The 22,183-nt window shown below is 39.6% G+C and overlaps 1 protein-coding gene across 1 annotated transcript in view; it reads left to right on the top strand.

Moving 5' to 3' along the window:
* Nucleotides 1-22,183, top strand: part of LOC139715619 (SRSF protein kinase 3-like) — a 54,492-nt gene that overhangs the window by 22,893 nt on the left and 9,416 nt on the right. Inside the window, exons 3-9 of the mRNA XM_071627176.1 lie at nucleotides 1,559-1,667; nucleotides 8,726-8,813; nucleotides 13,792-13,879; nucleotides 15,519-15,625; nucleotides 18,447-18,609; nucleotides 19,161-19,316; nucleotides 19,909-20,154. Of these exons, the coding sequence (XP_071483277.1) occupies nucleotides 1,559-1,667; nucleotides 8,726-8,813; nucleotides 13,792-13,879; nucleotides 15,519-15,625; nucleotides 18,447-18,609; nucleotides 19,161-19,316; nucleotides 19,909-20,154 (957 nt within the window). The remainder of the gene's footprint in view (nucleotides 1-1,558; nucleotides 1,668-8,725; nucleotides 8,814-13,791; nucleotides 13,880-15,518; nucleotides 15,626-18,446; nucleotides 18,610-19,160; nucleotides 19,317-19,908; nucleotides 20,155-22,183) is intronic.

The raw sequence follows: 22,183 nt of genomic DNA, 5'->3' as shown, positions 1-22,183 counted from the left end.
TGTAGATGTAAGTGCAGTGCCTTCTTGAAGTCCAGGGTAAAATGAACACTGGGAGCGTTCACACGTACCCAATAAGAAGCGAGGGACAAGTGGGCCCTGCAGTCTGACCATCCTCCAAACTCTACCATTTGTACAGTTTGTCTTGAATGACCATGCTTTAATTTGGTATAGGTATAGTTGTAGGTGTAGGTGTATATAGGTTTAGATGTAGGTGTAGGTTTTGTTTTGTTTTGTTTTCCAGTGTGATTGAACTGGATTTCGATCATAATATTTACATTACCACATTCCAATTTGGTTTTTTTTAACCCGTTAAGGACGGTTTGATTTTCCTACAACACGCATTTCCCATAGACACCTGCCCGAGTATACTCGGGACTCGTCCTCAACGGGTTAATACGTTTTATTAATTTCAACCATTGGTATACAAACTTAAATCATTTCTAATTATGGTATATTGGTAAATTAAGAGCACACTTGAGATCATGAAGTCTCAGAACGGATGTGGGTTCTTGTGTCAGCTAGCAAGCTACATACATCAAGGAAGCGAGATTTAATTTTTCCCTGTCTGACTGCATTTGTTGATGAGAGAACAGTGTTCTTGAAAGTCTGAACTCCACTTCAATTGAGTTTTTTTTTCTTCCTTTTTTTTGACTGCATTTACATGAAAATTCATAAAGCAAGGTTTAGATTTTGGTTCAAACAACCTGTGTTTAGTGTGTGTCTGAACTCATCATGTACTGCGTGACCTGTCTTGCGGAGTGTAGACTTTAGTGCTTAAAACCTCAGGGGAAGTGCTGCTTGCCATAATTTCTTTGAGCTCCCATAAACTTTACACTCAAGCAAATTCAAGTCTGCAACACAATGCAATATATCACCAATCTCTATAGTCCAACAAATCAACTAGTCAAACAAATGGATATCAGTGTTTGTATTATTGATTATTTCTGTGTGCAATGTGAAATTCTTTGTTGACTAGAGTAATAGAATTCAAAATCATCTTTTTATAATGTATATATGAAAATTTTCTGCTGTCTAGGGGTAGCATCAAAGGTATTTTTTTTCTGAAGCTGTAGTAAATCTCTTGTGAAAAGGGCTTCAGTAATAACCCTTGAAAATATTTGTATTTTCATTTTGACTTTAAAATCTTAAAATATCGCCTATCAACTCTGCGGTTGAGTTGATATCGATCAAATTTAAGAATTCCTTTGTTTGTAAGATGAAAAAGATGAATAAGTAAAATCCAGAATATTGTATGATAATATTCCAGAACTTACAAAAGGAGATTACAAATAGTTAAACATCCATAAAGTGCACATGTACACGTACGTGTACTTGCAAGAAAAGATATGTATTCAGTTATAGAGTATATTTTGATTTAAACAATAACTTTGCCCTCGTACTAATAGTGTTAATATTTCTTTTTTTTTCTCCCTCATCTCTCCTTGCTTGGAATAATCTTCACCTGCCAACCCCCTGTGACGTACATTTACGTGATGTCTGTCTTCTGGCGCCCTCGTCTGTCCATGCGTACCCACTTCCCTCGTGCACCGTCACCCAGGCGGTTACCATCCGGTGAAGATCTTCGACCTCTTCAATGGGAAATACCATGTGGTGCGGAAGCTGGGATGGGGGCACTTTTCTACTGTCTGGTTGGCCTGGGATTTGGCGTAAGTATCGATCAAGACACTCTCAAGTGAAATGGGTGCATTTTGCCTGTATGCAGCATTTTATATCCACAATCTGGTTTGTATATCATGTGAGGTATGCATGTAGAAAGAAAAAATAAGTAATACTATTTGAGTCCCCTGAAACATTTGGCAGTTTTATCCTGTGGAATGGATAAAAGAGATGTGCATATTTTATGTCTGGTAACTGCAGTATGATTTGCACAAATGTAAAACTTATATCTTTTTCTTCTTTTTATTTATTTATTTATTTATTTATTTTTGAGGGGAGAGCTGTATATGTAACAAAAGTTGAAACATCAAAGTTTGTGTACTCGAATGCTGACAAAAAAAGCATGAGATATCCCATGGTACCTGAAAAATATCATTATTTGTAGTTTGCAGGAACTGAAACATCATAAAGCAAGTCCAGCTCGTCCGCAGCATCCTCTAATGAAATTTATTTCTGTGTACGATCTCTCCATTATTCGAGTTGACTGAGGTGGTGGTGGCTGTCCAGAAACTGAAAACTCCTCCACCCTGCAAACATTAGAGAGCTAGCAGTTAGCGGGTGTGGCTTCCATAGCAGCTTTGGCTATGACTGGAATACTAGCTGTCCCTCCCCCACAGCTCTCATGCGCCTATGCATCACGCCATGGCACAGTCAGAATGAATACATACATGCTGGAAGTCATGTACAAATGAATCATGATCCAGTGCTGGTTGTACACATTAATTTGCACACGTAAGATTAGCATGACCATTTTCTTTCATAGTTGTTGTTTTTTCCTGTTGTTTTTCTTTTGTTGTTGTTGTTGTTTTAGGTTACTCTGTTTTCTCACATTTGTACACATTTTTTCTGTGTGAGTTCATTTTGCCATTCCTATATAACCCTCACCCCCCCCCCCCCCCCCCCCCCCCCCGCCACTTTTCCAGGTTTGGAAGAGGGTATAATAACCAATTAGTCGCTCAGTGTCCGTGCTTTGCCAGCCCTTGTGCGTGATGCAGTGATGATCAGCATGAAAGAAAGGCAATGAGGGAAAAATCCAGAGCAATATGAATGGCTCAACTCTGCTCAGCCAGTAATCCGTTCCTTGTCAACCTATTTTTTTTTTTTCAAATTCATGCGCAGCCATAATTGCAGTTCTCGTAGATGTTGTTCCAACCATGATTGAAGGATGAAAAATGCTCCGTGAGAATTTAGTCACATGCCCAAAGTGCCTCCCAGACAATTTGGTAGTGTGTTTCTCCAGATTAAAAATGCATCTATGCTTGCATCTCCAAATGTTAATCACTGACTTATTTCATGGTGTGTGTGGTGGGGGGGAGGGGGGGGGGGGATGGATGGGAATATTTAATTGATGCTTTTTCATGTAACTGTATAAAAAAATTCAGAAGACCACTTTGTGGAACAATTTCGTGCCAACACTTCAACATCACAACTGAAAAACAGGAACTGCCATGTTACTGCTGTCACAGTCTGTATCATGTTAGTGCCTAATACACCACTTCTAGTGATTTTATCCTTTATATTTTTACCGGCAGAAGGATATGCTTTGGAATGCAGTTCAGTTTGTCCTATTTTGTGTGTGGCCTGATACATAGACCTGTCACACATTTTTTTTTTTGAAATGTTCAGTATGTTCTTGGGGGAATTGCTTGTCTGCTGAAATCATCGTCAACCACACAAATGCGCTTGCATGTGACAGCATTTCCCGGAATACATTTATTTGGTCTTTTTTTCTGAAAATACTCATTAGGTAGCACATTTATGCCGCATATGATGACATTTAGTTGACAGTTCAGACGGGTATTGATGAGCCCAAATGAAACATGATTCAAAATGATAGCATGGGGACGTAGTCCCTGATTCATCAGGGGAATGTGCCCTGATAGCATACGAAATGAGTTTGATGAATTAGTAATGGTCTGGTAGTGTGTCGCGAATGTGGCAGCTTCGCGGCAGCGAAAAGGTTTAGCAGCTCGTGTTGGGTTGCATCCGTCACTCATGGAATTTGGCTCGCCACCCCCAGGCAAGCAAAACACTGTATTACTCTCTCTTTCTTTCATTCTCTTAGTGGATGGGGAGGGGGGTGCATGAAGGAGTATAGAAGATGAGGAATGGGGAGAAAGGGAGGTATGAATACAGGTTCTATGCACATTACAGACAAAAAAGTCTGACCCCTTATGTAGCACTTTAAAAACATAACAGCTTGATAACTTGATATGTGTGAAAGACTCTGGTATTAAATGAGCCTACCCCTTTCCCCCTCCCAGGACTATTTATTTTGCCTTTGTGATGCTTTTTCCTCAGAAAACAAATTACCCTCAATGCTGTGCTATAGAATTTCTTTTTTCCATTTCAGACTTGTTTACTTTTCATTTTGTTCTCTGGCTTTCCAAAAAAGTAAGTGACTGTCAATAGTTCGTCAGCATGGCTGAGGTGCAAATTTCTGCTTTTGTATCCTTAAGACAAAAACAACAACAACTAAAACCAAAAAATAAAGATAAAAGAGAACTCATCAAATAACACTTATTTTTGAAGCTGCAAATACCTCATTTCACAAGAGTAGTATGGCTAGATTATGCAGTGTACTCCCATCATAACAAACATGGTTATAATGAAATTTCTTCAGCACAGATTAAATATTCAGGTCCTCAAAGTTATCGTCTATATATCTTTTTGTACCTTATTTTGTTTTGTAATGTGAGGAAATTTCAATGTAGCGACAGAAAACTGCTGATCCTGAGGACTTCATTACACACAGTGAGAGTCACCTGTAGTTGGATAGGAGCATTAAATGATTTATTTTATTCCAAGACAATGGAAAGGTAAATCTATTCAGGTACAAAAAAAGAAAGAAAGAAGAAGCTATGTTCACATGTAATCCTTTCAGTGTCCTGTAAAGAAGGCATGCCATACAGACTACGAGTGCAATTGCCGCAGAGGTGGAGTGAATTAGTGGAACCATATCTAATGAAATAGCAAACACAGTGTACACAGGCACACACTCTGTAAAAACTTTTGTCGCTTAGTTTCTAGTACCCCCCTCAGATTGTGCCCCCCGTGCTGATTTGAATAGCGGGATTTGACTGTGCAACAATTAAGCGGGAATGCAACTGCGCATTTCGAAGCGGGGCATGGGAATCTCCGGCAGGGAGGTGATGGGATGCATGGCACGTAGTAATTCACACCAAAAGATTGATCCTTTCATACCAAATGGGATATCTGTTTTATAGTTTCAATGCAGTTTTGATTTAATTGTCTTGTGTTGGTGTGTTATTGATGCATCCATATGATACAGTTTGCGAGCAATTAGCAAGGAGATATTGTGAGTGTTGTTGAATATACAGTAAATAGATCTGATTGTTTGTGCCTCAATGGTTAAAACTGCAGTTTTTTATTGCTTTGTAAGTAGGGTAATTGCGATTTTGGCTACACACCAAATAGCTGAACGTAATACATAATTTCCTAAAGTACGAGATGTATAATAAGAGAATACATTTGTTGTAGTCAATGCAAATTATTGCTGTATGGTTGAAAGGGTTGTTTTGTATCCCAGAATTCAGTAAATTGTACCAATCTGTTTTTGAGTGATTTTTTTTTCCCTCCTGCTTTTATTTCTTTTACTCTCTTTCTCTTCTTGTATTTTGCTGTTCGTAATTACGAATACAATCGTACCTACCAGCCATGCTGTACGACATGCACTGTTGATTCTCAATAGTTAAAGTTGGACAGCATGCTAGTCAATGTACATTAACTAAAGTAACTCAGTGATTAGCTTGTTTCTGTCACATGGGGGCGAGCGATATTAAATGCCATTGTACACAAATCATCTCTCCCTTCTTTGTTCTGTCATAATGGCATTCCTTTCTCATGACAATTTCATCATTTCCATCCATTTTTGTTATCATTGTGGCCAGAGAATGGCACTGAACTTGCCCACGTACTGAGTACCAAACAAATAAAAACAAGATACTAGCATACCGGTATATCTTACTGATGCCAAAGTTGAGACGTGGCCATTAAACCCCAGAATGTATGGAAGAGGTGCATTATCACACACAAATGTTTATGAAGATATTTAGTGAAGGAGGTGATATATTACTCATGTTTGGTGCTCATGTTGTTGTGATACATCTGAAATGGATATTTTTAAAGAACAAATCTTACCAGAGTGATATGTTTACTTAGAAAGGAACAAACACGCAAAGCCAATATTCAAGGCTAGTTGTGGCACTAAAATGTAGGGTCTGTTTGTAAAACTTACTGAACTCAATGCTTTTCTTTGAAGGCATTAGCCCAACCCCTTTTCCTTTCTTCTTCTTATTTGTTATTGTTTCCTCCTCCTCTTTTTTTTTTCATCAAAAGCAGGAGTGCGGATAGAAAAGCAATTGTTATTCTCAAATTGGGGTTTGGAATAAGCAAATATTGAAGTGGACATATCACTGTAATATTGAAAGTATACTGGAAAATTCTCCCAGTTCATATTACAGACCTGAATTGTGCAAACATAAAAAGGTAGAGTACTAAAATTACAGTGAATAGCCTCTGGTAGAAACATTAAACACATAGACCCATAACTTATTGTTCAATCTGTTAATTGCTCTGCTATCATGCGTATCTGTCATTTGATTTGAATAGTGTGTAATATCTTATGTGTTGTTATAGTAATTGTAAGATCTTCAGTGTGACTTTTTATTTTTCCTTTTGGTGAATGCTTTGGAAAATGCTCTAAACGGTGATGAATGTTATGATATGATGAGGATAATGGTGATTAATATTATTTTCATCGTTATTGTTATGTGGGAATGTTCTCTTCTTATGGAACTTTGTGCCACCAGGGACAATGTGACCTCGAAGAGAAAGATTTCAGGGTTACAAGCAAGAGGAAGGAAACATGTTGAAACCAATTGCTTTGAAACTTAATCAAAGCTAAATTGATGACTCTATTTTGTTTAAGTTTGTTTTGTTTCGTTTTTTGCTGATTCTAAAAGTCGAGAGTTGCATGGAACCGGCACCACAAATCTCTTCAGATTGGCTCATCTAAATGCTTTCTGTCTCCGCCCTGACAAGTACAGGCTAAAGAAGCAGAGACCTTTGTCACAAATTCTATTAAAAGCTTGATGAACCCTCAAAAAGTACCTGGGTATGGCATTGTGGATTACTTTTGCCATCTGAAAAGGGTCATTTTGGGATCCCAGTAGAGGTTATTGACTCAGTGTGTGCTGGTTGGGAGGTAGCTGCATACTGACAGATCTCCTTTTTTTTTTCTCCCCTTTTTCCCTCCCTCTTTTCTTGCTTTGCAAATTTGAAGTGGCCCCCTTCCCTCGAATTTGAATGTGACCCAAAAGAGTGTGACTAAACCCCGCTCACAAATACTTAGCCAGTCTATATTGGGGGCCGACTGGAAGTAGGCACTTCGGCATGCACAGGCACACTGTTTGCATGCTGCAGGAGGCTGCATGGGAGATTTTAGCTGCTTCCCTTTGCTCTGTAAAAAGCTCTGTTGTCTCAGAGCACCCAGTACTTTATTTCTGCACGATCACTGCCAATGCAAAATCAGGCCAGATCTACAGACATTGTAGTTCTGTGTCTGTATCTACTAGTCATTGGTACCACATTAAAGCGTCCCATTCCGATATATCTTGGTTCGATATTTTGACTTTTAAACTTTGCTAAAAATGAAAACCTATGCAGCACCAGTTCGTTTTAAATGCATTCTTTTTTAAATAAATGAACATCACTTGAAATCACAGAACTTGTGCATACCTGTAGCCATTCCTTAATTGAGTTTTATTCAGCACAGTACATGCTGTGGAAATAAGATATTTATTTTTTGAGACCCCATTAGTTTACCAAGAATACTTTTAATTTTGTTCTGTTTTATTTCATTTTTCATGTGAGATTTGTCATTCAAATGGTGATTTATTGATATCGTAGATTATAGGTGCATGGAAAATATGATCAACTATTTACAGTGTTGCTTTTTGTAATAAGCCAAACTTGCATGTGGAGGAGAATACCGGTATAATGTGAACCTGACAGAAAAAAAGTGCAAGCATGTGGCATGAGATGGAACTGAGCATCATCGAGTCTGTGCTATTTTTGGCATGGAGAATCTGTAATATCAATTTTGGATTGTGATGGTAACTGCACATGTTTTAAGTACACGTATGAATGGGATGAGGCATGAAGAAGGAACTAGAGCAGAAAGAGACCTGGCAAAATGTAAATCGTTTGATAACCCTGAATCTCCTTCATCTGTTTGGAGGATAATAACGAGGGTTCTGGCAGTGATGAGGATAATGTGATGAAAGTGACATTATGAAGATAATGATAGCACTGTAAAAGTGAATATTTTCGTGCGAGTGATATTTTTGAGCTCGGCCGGGTAAAATGACTTTTGCCTGTTTTTAACTGCTGGAATGTAAGGCAAGCATTAATATTTGCGTGCTTTTGTTTACGCTCTAGATTCTGGTTGCGCGAAATGTGCAAAAATTTCCACTTTTACAGTAATGGCAAAATGCAAACACAGATAATGATAATATTTTTTGTATTCATCATTTGTCCTTATTAGTATTACTATTACTACATGTATCACTGTAATCATTAGCATTGCTGATGGCAGTAATATTGCTCTTTACAACAACTTGAAAAAATTGTTTTCTCAACCAATAGGCCTGTTATATTGTACACTGTATAAAGTAATCCTTTTACTAGCTCTTTGGGTCACAAATGGATGAATTAATGATTGAGCTGCAAGTGTGTTGAAGATGAATAGATCATGAATGAAAAGGAATGACCCTTTTCTCACGGTGGTATCTACATCCGGAAAAGCTGCGGCTGCTGTGAAAGATTTGCACAAATGCTCATACGAATATTTACTGTATGCTTGCACAAGTTTCTCTCCAACAAGTTTGAGTGCGCACCTCAAGGCATATGAGGTACAGATGACATGAAACAGAACAACAGGGATAAAAGGATCTGCGGAATGAATGCATCTTGGTTATCATGGGATCTTACCTCTTTATCTCTTTTTCTCACATCCAATCCACAGAGGGAGGAGGTACGTGGCCCTGAAGGTGGTGAAGAGTGCCGAGCACTACACAGAGACTGCCCTGGATGAAATCAAACTTCTGAAATGCGTAAGTAGGACACCCGCCCAGAAACAAACGAAACCAGTGCACACATCTGGATGAAAAGGGGATAGGATGCTTTAGTGGTTTAGCCTGTGTGCCTGTAATTGGTAATTGGATCATGGGCCAGGGCGTACACTCTTGGGACCACTTTGACCGAATTCATATCAACAAACAACAAACAAATTATCAAACAAATATCCCCCCCCCCCCCCCAAGTGTGATTGTCAGCCCTGGTATGTAATGTTTTAATGGCAGAGGAAAGAAAGTAATTGCTGTGATACCTTCTATTCGTCCTGTGTGAATAACATGGTGTATGGTTTCGAGGTCCAGTACAGGTAGTATCCTTGCAAAATCGTTCATCGTAAGCATCTTACAATGGTAAATTATAGCTATTGAACACTTTTTGGAGGTTCTCATTTTTGAAAGTGGTTTCAAAAGATTTTCTTACCGAGTCTAGACTGATGCTTGAATTAATAACCGCTCAGTTCACTGTTTTGTTGTTGGAGTCTTCACTATTGTCAGTTACCCTTCTGAGGGTGTTCATTTGAAGGACTTAGATTTCCGAGGTGATGAGTGACTTTTCTGGGAGAACACCTTTACACTGTGCTGACCAAGGGTGTCAGACCGCACTCTTCTTGCCCGCCTCCTTGAATTGATGAGCTCTTTCTTCCCTAAACAGCTTGACCTTTGCTCCAGGAAATGTTAGATCCTTTGAGTTGAAAAAACCCCAAAATGGACAGAATAGAAGTGAAGATACCATTCAAAGCCTTTATCAAACCCCATTTTCTCCCCCCCCCCCCCCCCGAAAAAAAAAGAAAAAATTGAAAGGAGGAAGGAACCCATACAAGAACACAATTATGTTTGACCACATTCTCCAGGACACAAATCGTGCATTGACCCCACATGTTGTGCAATGTCCAAATACAATAGTCAATGGATGAACGAGAGAGCCACTTTTGATCATACTATATGGTATTCCTGGAATTTTCAAGGAAGTGTTGCTTTGCACATAGGCCTTCAGGAATTCCAAGCCAGTTGGTAGCAAATCTTCCTCATTTACGTCAGATCTTTTTTTTGTCCTCACATTCTTCAGTCTATCCATGGAAAAAATCTTTGATAAAGTTCTTCAAATAAGAAGAAAGTTAAGTGAATGTAAGTACAAGTGTAAATGAAATAAAAACCTCTGCTGGATGTTAACATTAATGTCAACAAATGAAGAAAAAACATCAAAATTAGAAAAGTCAGATGTGGATTTCCAACACAGATGTAGTATTGCTTTGAGAAAAAAAGAATCTTGTCATGACATAGTTCTCAAGGTATTTGCATTATTTATGTTTAATATGTAAACCTGAAATCATCTGGAAATTATCTACTTATCGATTTTATACCTATCTTTATATTATTACTTCAGTTTTATCAATTTCCAGGTAATCTACACTCAGGAAGAGCATGTGTTATGTTTGAATTCTATGAATCCTTCATGAACTTTACCCATGTGTGATGCTGATAAGGCCCTTGAAGCATTAAGATCACACCTTCGTGCCAGAAGATACTTTCAATTTTCTTAATTAAAGTCTGTGCCATTTGTCACGCATGAAGTAGCGCTGTGTTGCGTAAAGCGAATGTGGTTTCTTGGCGGAGATGGTTCATATGCATTAGATGAAAAGAGCCAGGGAGTGCACCACGTACACACTTCATCCAAGATGATCGCGGAGCGCTCACCCTAGTTGAGCGTCGTAGCGTATCTGACCCCTGATTTGTAGGCAAGCTGATTGGGATTGTATCGACCTTGCCTGTAGTCTAAAGGGGATTTCCAGAATCCTCTTTGTTTTATCAAGGCCAAAGAGATGCAGGATCTTTGGACCATTTGTAGGTTACCTCTCTTTGTTGATAGCAAGAGGCAGGAAGTGGGTAGGAGCAGATATTATGTTGAAAGGTTCTTCAATTTGACTGGAGTGCTTTTATCAGACATGTCATGTTTGATATGAGAAGAACATTTTGCTTCTCATCCGTTCCATCCACTTAACTTTCCTTTCTTTCATTTTTTGTCCTTGAAGTGTATGGTACATGGAAAAAGCATCCATGTGCATTGGCTACTATGAAAGAGTTATACTGTAAAAGTGGTTTCTTTCGCGTACAGAAACTTTCGCAGTTTCCATCGGTGCAGACTTTTTCGCGTGTGTTTAAATTCACGGTCGGTAATGATAGCGTTGTACAAGCAATGAGTTCAAAACATTTTCGTGTGATGTTAAATTCGCGGTTCAACCTCAAAGTGCGAAAAGCGTGAAAATAAAACCACCGCAAAAGAAACCACTTTTACAGTACGTGTCTGGTGTTCCTATTGTTTTGCTCTTCACCAAATACATTATGCTGTTGTGCAGTCATCTTCATGAAAATTTGCAGGTCATCAGATAAGGTGTAAAAATACACACAGGAAGATTAATATGCATGGTGGTTTTTACATCTGATTTTAAAGTGGACTGATGCAGCTCTAGTGATGCAATGTGAAGCAAAGTACTGTAAGATTTGTGTTCGAGAATTGCAATATTCATAATTATGTCCTGCACATAAAAGTATTGCTCAATCTGTGCAAAACAAACACATTCATATCTGTGGGATGGAGGCCATGGGGGATTCCCCTCTCCCTTCCCCCCCCCCCCCCCCTCACTTAATGCCCAGACACCAGGCAATTATGCATGTGATGCGATTTTAAAGTGAGCCTGAAAAGAGATGACACGATTGTCCTATCTTCCCTCCTGCATCTCAAACCATGCCTCGGGCATGATGCAAACACTCCCCTATTCCCCCACCCCACCTCTAAGTCTCCTCCACTTGCGACAACCTGCTCGGCTGACCCGCTCCCCATCTACTTACCGTCAGTGTGCATTAACATTAAGTGGACAGAGAGGGGAGAGGATGCAGATAGACAGCCGTAGAGAAGGAAGCGGTAGGAAGAGAGGAAGATGAATAGAAGATTAGAAAAGATGAAGAGAGGAGAAGACACCTTACAACCCACAGTGAAGAGAAACAGAGATTTACAAAGAACAAAGAAAAGCAGGTTTTTTAACCCGTTGAGGACAAGTCCCGAGTATACGCGGGCAAGTGTCAATGGGAAATGTGTGTTGTAGCAGAATTAGCCGGTCCTAAACGGGTTAAGGAAGGCAGGAGAGATAAAGCAGCAAGTGTCTAATAACATTGATAATTGTTTAGATCATGCAGTCATAGTTATGTGCAGTAATGTATGTTACTGTTCTTTTCTTCTGTAACCATCCCTTCTGCATTTACTCTCTTATCGAAATACGTTCAAAATCTTATGGTTTTGATATTGCTGTGCTTATTAAATCAGATGTGTCCAATTAGTGGGGACTTGGGAAGAATTTTGAAAAAGAGAAGAGAAAGAAAAAAATGCTGAAAATATTTCACGTGTATGACTGTGTATGCATCAAAAGACAGTTCGCATCATGCGCATCATATTTGGCATCATGTCTTGTGCGGAATGATTTGTCCGCCACAAACTCCAACGCCGGTGAAGCGATGCTATGCGCCTGTGTATTTACTGCATCTGATATTTCTTTTGTTTTTACCTTTGCGAGTTTGTTGTGCAACCTCAGAGGGTATTGCACACGCCCAGAGAGATGCCCGTCTCAGATGTCTTCCTTCCAGTGCATGAATAATCAGTGCGTGTGAAGGACGCCCTGACATCTGCGTTAGCGCGCGATGTTTGTCGGTGTTTGGTTACCCAGAGAGAGAGAGAGACCGGAGTTGGCTACGCTGTGCACACGTTCAATCTCAAGCCTTTGTAGTCTGAGCATGAACAGTCCCCATCCTTTGCTAGCGTGCTGTTAATCTTCACAAACAATTCCCGTTTGTATCGTTTGGGGCGTGACACGACGCAGTATTCTGTTTGCCGTTGTGATGTACGTACGTACGTGAATGCGCGTTTCGCTGTCACATTCAAAATGAGTTTGGATTTGCAGAAGATAGGTTGAGAGTATATGTAGTCATCATTTATTTACAAGATGCTGGCTCGCACAGCGCTTTGAGTCAGAACCCGAGCGTGTCACACCTTGGATGAGTAGTGCGTGCGACCCCAAGAAGGGTGTGATCCTCATTACAGCACCGCCATATGGGGCGAGGGACGAGGCAGGTTAGTGTGAGTGATGTGAATGGTAGGAGTGGACAGGTTCAGAATTAACAGATCTGCCCCCCCCCCTCACAATCACGCACACACACACACACACACACACACACACACACACACACACACACACACACACACACACATCATGTTGACACCACATTAAGCTTTCATAATGGGCTGACCTGTGTTCAAGCAATAAAGTGACTTGAAAGAGACCGTAGTCTGAAGTGCACGTAGGAAAGTGCCTTTGAGAATGTAGATAAGTTGAGATACAATCACTTCCCTTGTCAGATAGGCAGAGCATTCATTGAAGTTGTAAAGGTGCATTTGATATTGATTGTGCAGTGTGGATCCATTCTCTGCAGTATGGGGAGTAGGTGTATTTCTAATAATGCAATCTGTATTTGATTGGCAGTATGTCTGATAATGAGTAGAACACTTGTGGCAAAAGAAACCTTTCAACAATACAGATAGGTGTGAGCACTTTGTTATGTTTGTGTAAATATTTAGGTATGTTATCAGGTTTTGTTGTATGTAATCTTCCATTATGCTAGCAAAAATGAGCAATCATTTACTAAAGTGACTGGCCAAGAACTATGCAAATAAAACACTAGTTAATATTATTCTTCTCTCTGGGATTTCTAAGAAGCAGTGAGGAAAACCCAATTGTTGACAGTGGGCGTGATATTCTGGCCATGGATCTTTACTCATGTAGCCTACTGCATAAGGAGAAGAACAATGGAATGTATATTTCACATTGCAGATTTGTTATTCAGCATTTTATGATTGTGAAGGATGCATTTGCTGACCTCTTCTTTGTTTCCTTTGTGGTTTTCTTGTTAGGTGAGGGACAGCGACACCAATGATATCAACAGAGAGCGTGTGGTGCATCTGGTGGACGACTTCAAAGTTACGGGAGTCAACGGCACACGTATCCTTCCCATCAACCAAAGTTTTGCCAATAGATATGGCGGTGTAACACTTGCCCTTGAAGGGCAGCAACTGCTTCCAATTTCATACCGCCATCTCATGCAGTTTTAAAGAGAGGGTACAGTTTAGGTTTAGGTGGGGCTGCAGGTTTCCAACTTTTTTGTGTGTTTGTTTGTGAGATAATGAGAAACCTCTGATGAAATATGAAAGAACATGTAATTCTTTTAGAAATTCACCATCTATTTTATGAGAGTTGGTCTTGAAATGGCTGAAATATCCAAAAAAGCAATCCTGATAAATTGCGAAAGTTCACAACTTTTATTGGGATCTCTTTGTTTTACCTTGTTTTTGGATATCTCAGTCATTTCAAAACCAATTTTCATCAAATATAATTTCAATTCTCCCTAGAATTGTATGCTCTTTAAAATTTCAGAGTGGTTTCTGAATATTTCGCAAAATGTTAAAAGCTGAATCCTCACCTCAACCAATACTATGCCATCCCTTCAACCCCTCTCTTCACTCTTCCTCTGTTTCTTTCTCTTGTACACCTCCCTCCTTTTTGCCTCATGAAATCTGCCTTTCATACTCCTTTTTTTTCCCAATTAAAATTGTTTCCTCGTCCATGAAAGCCCTCTTCTTCTTCTCTTTCTCCTCCTCCTCCCCTCCCCCATTCATTTCCCTCTTCATCCTCCTTTTCCTTTTTATGCATCCTTTCTCTTCCCCATCACCCTTTCCTTGTCTTCTTCCTCTTCTTCCCCTTCTTCCTTCTTCCATCCTTGTTTTCCCTTTCGTACACCCCCTCTCTTTTCCCATCACCATCTTTTCCTTCCTGCTCCTCCTCTTCCTCTTCATTTCATTAAAGGACAAGTCCACCTTCATAGACATGTGGATTGAGTGAATGCAGCAATATTAGTAGAACACATCAGTGAAAGTTTGAGGAAAATTGGACAACCCGTTGAAAAGTTATGAATTTTTTGAAGTTTGTGCTCAGTCACTGCTGGATGAGAAGACCACTACAGTCTGTGATGTCATATGTGTACAACTATATAAAGAAAACGTAAAGAAAATTCACCATATTTTCACTTTTCTCGCATGATAAAAGAATGCTTGACTTGCCTCTTTCAGAAGGCAGGGGGAATAATATTATCCTTAACATATGTCAGCGACAAGTCGAGGAAATGTGCACTTTTTTCAAAAAGCAAAAAATTTGTGAAATTCTCTTTATATTTTCCTTAAATCGTTGTACGCATGTGACATCATACACTTTAGTAGTCTTCTCATCCAGCAGTGACTGCGTAGACACTTTAAAAATTCATAACTTGTGAATGAATTGTCCGATTTTCCCCAAACTTTCACTCATGTGTTCTAATAATATTGCTGCATTCACTCATTCCACATGTATATGAAGGTTAACTTGTCCTTTAAGATGGCTGAGGTCCTCTCAAAGTGACATCTTGTAGAGCAGTGTTCTCTTACCGCTCCCAGACATATGAGGGATGTCATTCTGAAAACTTGACACAGGCAATCCTTGTATCAGTAGACGAGGTTTACATTAACAGCTGTTCAAAATTTCAAAAATGTATTGTTTTATCCCCAGAAGAAATTTTGCTCTCCTTAACCCAACATTGTCTACCAAACAGATGTTTGCATGGTTTTTGAGGTGCTTGGCCACAACCTGTTGAAACCCATCATCCAATCCAAGTACATGGGACTACCAATCAAACAAGTGAAAAGCATCATTAGACAGGTGAGTGGAAGATCTACCTTCAAGCAAGCTTGAGATTTAAGGATGAGTGGATATTGTAATGACAGCATGGTCTTATTAACTCCTGGGTGTCCTCTTCAGCATTAGTACTGCTGTTGTTCCAAAGGATCCTGCTCTCCTAGCCATGTGCAAAAAAGTATGCTCATGTGTTGCCATTAGCATCACCATGTCATAGTTTGAAGGACAAAATCACAGGACTCCTGCAAGTGCAAATTGGGATAATGGCCCATATGCCTTGAGGATATCTTTGGAAACACCCTTCGAATTACTTTTAAAGCCTTCGTCATCTCGCTGTCACACTGCAGTGGCCGTTTGACTCCCTTTTGCATTAAAATGAACCACTTATCTAAGATGCAGTGGAAAAGACTTGTGCTCATGATTAGAAGTTGATGTTCACGTGTACTTGCAAAGTACTGTATAAGCTGTTATTTTCGTGAGGGTTTGATTATTTTTTTTGGGCGAATTTCATGAATTACACTAGGAGCTAGAACTTAACAACAAGCGAAAAATATCGCCATGAGCTAGGGTAATATTGCATTTACTATACAGGGTGGCCCAAAAAGAACGGAACACCTACATGATCTTTGATTTCAGCAATATTGTTGTAAATATGTCATTACTTTGCATACTATTGGAAAGGCCATTCTTTTTCCAATAGAATGACACCAAGTTCTTTAATTTTGGTTAATGCGTTATGATTTTAGGACCATTTTTGTCAACCCTTGCAATTTTCAAAATGTGATGATTTTGAATTTGCACGATCAGAGATACCGAAACCAGCGAGAATTTGGCTTGCCATAGAACCAGTAACACACAATGTGTGGAATGTCGGGGGGGGGGGGGGGGGGGGGACGGTGTGATTGTCATTGTCCGTTATCATCGTGAATAATGTGAATTTTATTTTTACCATCATTGTGAATGCTACTGGTTGTATGGCAAGCCAAATTCTTGCTGTTTTCGGTATCTCTGAGAGTGCAAAATGATTACATTTTGAAAATTGCAAGGGTAGACAAAAATGGGCCTTAAATCATAACGCATTAATAAAAATTATAGAACTTGGCGTTATTCTATTGGAAAAAGAATGGCCTCTCCATTGGTATGCAAAATAATGACACATTTGCAACAATATTGCTGAAATTAAAGATCTTAGGTGTTCCGTTCTTTCTGGGCCACCCTGTATACTCGGTGTCAGTTCGCTAAAAGAACATCTCGCGAAAATGTCTTTGACCTCCCCATTCATGCAAATATCTGTACGCAAAAATAACAGCTTATACAGTATATGGGGATCTTTAAGCTCTAAAATTGTGTGTGATGCTGTCTGGTACTTCACCCCACGAAGTGTTAAAGATGTATGATATCTGCAGTCATTTATTCATGGAGAGGGGTTAGGGAAGAGACACGTCTGACATTTGTTAGGCTCCAGTGAAAAATCTGTCATGGCTTTAGAAGTGTACAAAGTGAGTTTGATGTGACAAAGCACATGTTCAATCACTGATTCTCCCTCAGGCAAAGCCATGCGCATTCGAAAGAGATTAGCGGTAGAAGGGGATAATTACAGCCGGTTTCTCTCTCTCGATGTATCGTGCTTAATGTATCCCCGGGGCTAGTTGAGTTTCACTGGAGGGAAAGAAGTTACAAAATATATGCGCAATTACGGCTACTAATTACAGCGTACCTTGAGACTTATTTCCAAGACAGTGAAACAAATACAAATGACTTTCCAATTTATTGGCCAAATCCTCCTCGGGGACTGCTTCAGGCACGAAATAAAAACTAAAGTAAACTGTTGTACCCTGTCTTTCAACATTGCGAGTCGAAAGCATTTACATTCAATGCATTTCAAAAGCCATAAGAGAATGCGGCTTTATCCAGTGCAAGAGGGTCGTAATTGATGATACGAAAGTGAAAGCAGGAATCAACCAGGAAATATCTCCTGATGTTGTGAGATAATGCCCTTGCAATGGATGTGATTGATTGCTGTCTTATAAAACTTGTTATCATTGTTATTTCTCTCTCACTTTTTCCAGGTAATGTTTTCACTTGATATCCCATTTCTTGTGACTTCATGACATGTGGTATTTCTTTACTCTGTGTACTTGTTTGCTCATACAGCAGGTTGTTTCAGAGAACTGAATAAACACTGTCATGACAAGATTAGATGCTAAATGTTTTTTTTTTCTTTCAATCCTTGTCCATTTGACCAAATTTATGTGGGAAAAGTTGATCTATGCCAGTGTTTTGAATGATAGCAAGGTTAAAAAAAAAAACGAGCCCATCCCTCGAGTATTCTGTCACAGTGTTATTTCAGTTTTCTTTTCATTATTTCTTTTTCCCACCTAAATATTTTTTGTTTCACTCTGAGTCATAAATAAGCATCCATTTTTCTGTGGTACCAATTTCAGCTTTTATTTTCTGAAATGCAAAATCATCACAATGAAATTTACAATGACAAAATAGATGAAAAGATAGGTGGTTGGGTCTGCCAAAACCCCAATTTTTAAAAGTTCATTTTTACTGCATCAGTTACTTTTCCTACCATAAACTACTACTTCTACTACTTTGGTTCTGCTATTACTTCATCAACTACTCCTGTTATCTCTATCAATTCCTTTGGCATGCATTCTTATACGTAGCATCCATACCTATACATACATACATGTAATCAAACACAGTTGGTTAACAATTCCAGTTCTGTACAAATGCAAACAGTCAGGATGAACTGCTTTAACATTCTATTGTTGGTGTCCATAATAAGTTCTCATGTTATCTCGTCTTGTTTGCCATGATGACGCTGTTTATGCAGGTGTTGGAGGGACTCGAGTACCTGCATACCAAGTGTAAGATCATCCATACGGATATCAAGCCAGAAAACATCCTCCTCTGTGTTGACGACGAGACGATCAGGAGACTAGCGAGTGAGGCCAAGGAGTGGATGAAGGGGAAGGCCAAGCCTCCGGTGTCTTCAGGTGAGACGGGGGATGGATGTCACTCCTTCGCCCTCTATCCTGCTGCATCCCACAGGATGGGGCTGTTTCTTAATTACCAGTTCTCCATCTTATGCCTGTCTGAATGCTACTTCCTTTTGGTCTTACTCTTCTTCATTGCTTTGAAAAAAGAAAGAAAAACATAACACATGTTTCTTTTGTACATCTTTTCCTGACATCTTTAAGATATTCAGTATTCTCCCCTTCTTCATCATAGTCTTTGTGTTACAAATTTCCATTCATGAAGTAAATGGGCAATTTCAGTGTTGCCGTGAATCTGTGGAACCAGCACTTCGTTCATATGTGTGTGTGTGTGTGTGTGTGTGTGTGTGTGTGTGTGTGTTTGTTTCATTGTTTGTAATTATTGTTGTTTTCTTTTTCATTTCTAATAAGAGCTACAAGAATAGCATGAGGAGTGTGGAATTGTTTGAGTATAATGACTAGCTACCACCTTTGTAGTCCAGAGGGTTTTTGGTCAACGGTAATCACCCAAACTTTGACAGACCCATCGCTCTTGTCCCTTTTTGCAATAGTGAGCACGGCGCCGACGGAGAAGAAGCCCCAGGAGAAGATGTCGAAGAACAAGAAGCGGAAGATGAAGAAGAAGCAGAAGAAGCAGCTGGCCCTCCTGGAGAAACAGCAGCAGCAGCTGCAGGAGATGGACCAGGAAAAGATACGGAGACTGTCTGGTGAGGAACTGATAGCATTTGGAATCTGCCACTTCATTCTTGCCCAAGCAATTTCTTTATGGCAAGACTTCTTAATGTCCTTACCATTACCAAGTTGTTTGTTTTTTGTTTGTTTTTTGCTCTTTTTTCCTTGTGGCAAGCCTGGGTATTATTCACAAGAATTCATGGTAGAGTTATGTTGGAAATCCTGAATTTTGTCAGAAACTTTGCTTTGTTCATTTCTTTCTTTGCCTTGTCAGTTCAAGCATTTTCTGAATGAAAATCTTGAGCCCAGTTTGCTGCAGTTCAGCACTTTAATAGAAGCCGGTGTGAGGTTATTAGTAATACATTGCCTGTAAATAATAGCTGTTCCTTACTCAAAAAGTAAAGAAAAGTTAACTGTCTAGAACATAGAATGTTGTGTGTGGGGAACAAGTATGCACCATATGATGTCCGTTTTTGACAAGAGACCTGTCGCATTATAATGGGCAGTGGTCTTAAAAACAGTCTGGAAAGTAATATCGCTCATTTTGGGGGGGGGGATGTACTTGCATGTGAAAGGAATGGAAAAGCTCTTCAATTCATGATGAAGAAATGATCTTCCATGTCCCAGAAACCGACCCAGATGGCGAAGCGGAGGGTGAAGAGGTTGAAGAAGAGGGAGAAAGTGCACAACAGAATCACAGCAACAACGGCAACCAGACACCGAGCACCTCAGACGACAAGATGCCCCAAGTACTAGAGGAGGAGGAGGAGGGGGAGGGGGAGGAGAAGCATGAGGGGGCAGAGGATGGCGTGAGGAAGGAGAAAGCTCCCAAGAGGACATCCAAGACGTCAAGTTCGGAAGAAGGCAGAGGAGGTAAATGTTAATTACAGCTTCCTGGGCTTCTAGCCTTCTGTAAAAAGGTTTCTTGGGTGTGTATCGCCAGCAAAATGGCATGCAGGAGCAGCGGTAGTATTCAAAATCATTGTACCTTTGATATCAGTGGATTGCATTCAGTCTCTTCCTTTCAGTTGGAAGTTTAGTGATAAACCTTGCAACATATGTTTGGGTGTCATAATAGACCATTCAAAATATACTGTATATCAGAGTATGATTGAGTTAGGAATCTGGGAGTTGGTTATTTTTTTTTTACTTTTGACAGGACAAATCAGATTTATTTTCTGTATTTGTTTTTGTTTGTTAGTTGTTGTTTTTTTCTTTCTTTATTTCTCATTCGAAGAAGGAATAAACCACTGTGGTAGCTCCTGGGTTATGACCATGGGGTGTCAATCATGAGGTCCCTGGTTCAAATCCCCTTGCTGCAGCAGTTGTGCCCCTCGGCAAGGCACTTTGACTCATCGTTGCGTAGTCTTGGTTCCATGGCTGCTTGTTTATAAGCATTCAATGCTTCCTTGATTGTGATATAAAACAAAAGATTTCCGATGGAATTCCACCAGCCTATTACACAGATACTCAAAATGTCATATGAGCAAAGAGAGGGGGGGGGGGATTTTCTTTGCCCGAATCCAAGTTCAATGGCATGTCTGACTGTTACAGACATCCCTAGTAATTGCCCTTGTTGCCTTTGTAGACACCTTGGGAGAGAATTGTTCTTGCTTTTCTTGCAATTTGATGCAACACCTTCATCAAAAAGTGTGAACTGTGCTATTTTGTAGCCCAGGTGTGGTGGGGAAAAAATGTTACCTCTGAGACAGAACTCTTGCAGTGTCTGAAGGCCGCAGACACAGCAAGGGAGCAGAACTCTTTGGAGCCACAGTGCCAAAATCACCATCAAATGGGGCATATTCATGTTAAAAGGCAATTTTCTATTCTTTTTGAAGGGAATGATGCCTCTTTTGAATGCAATAGTTTGTAAGAAAGCATTGTTTGAATTTAAGCTTATCATGGTTGATAGTCTAGTTGTTTAAAGGGAGGTATTATGTGTCTTAAAATGCCAATTTTGAATGTGTCATTTCAGCAAGGATTAAAAACTGAACAGCATTGATTGATGTAAACATGCAAAGTAGGAAGGGATTTATTGTCTATGTATTTATGATGCAAACAGCAAGCCACGCATCACATGGTGTAGGGCCTAAGTTTTGTTGAATGTAGGTATGTGCAATAATTCCCGAAATAATTGTAAACATCACAGTTCAAGGCTGTGTACGTTTGTGGCAAAATACCCCAAACGAGAATAGTATGGTGCTATGGGCTTTGAGAAGAAAGAATCTACAAGCTGCTATTACATGCACTCACATACACGCACACACATGCACACAATCAAATCGAAAGCACTTAAAGTGCCAGAACCAAATTGTAAACATCTCTTGATGAATAAAGGGAAACCTTGCAAACCTGGAGACAATGGAACAGCTACAATGAGCAAATTCATTTTTGGGGGTCATGTACAGTCCAGTGACATGGTCAGGTCACCCAGGTGTGCAAATTACACACACGCAACCCTGCCTAACTCACAAAACAAAAGCCTATAAAACCAAATTACATCTTTTAGATGCTCGTATGTAGTCTGAAGATGCCATTTGTCTCATAGTTCTTGTAAGGAACTTTTTGTTTGAAATCATCAGATAAAACACACCATCAGATAAGCTGTTTTGGCCTTGAAACTCTGAGAAGTTGTGGCAAAGGAGAGAGGAAAAATAGCAACACAGTGTCTCTGGAGTGTTTTACATAAAGTATTGGTAGTCATGTAAATTACCCCTAAATCACACAATGGACAGACTGGAATTTGTTCCTTTGTTGATGTGCACGTTTGTTTCCGTGATGACATTGAAAGATAGAAAAAGTGAAATTATGATGAGGAAGCTTTTGACAAAAAACAAACAAACAAGCATTAACAACATCACACTGTTCTGTTTTTGTTCAAATCAAATTTGCAAGTTTTCAT

This window comes from Diadema antillarum, unplaced genomic scaffold (assembly GCF_040938485.1).
Source record: "Diadema antillarum isolate AM-2024a unplaced genomic scaffold, OU_Dant_1.0 scf00000052, whole genome shotgun sequence".
NCBI lineage: Eukaryota > Metazoa > Echinodermata > Echinoidea > Diadematoida > Diadematidae > Diadema > Diadema antillarum.
This window is presented reverse-complemented; position numbering and strand designations above follow the sequence as displayed.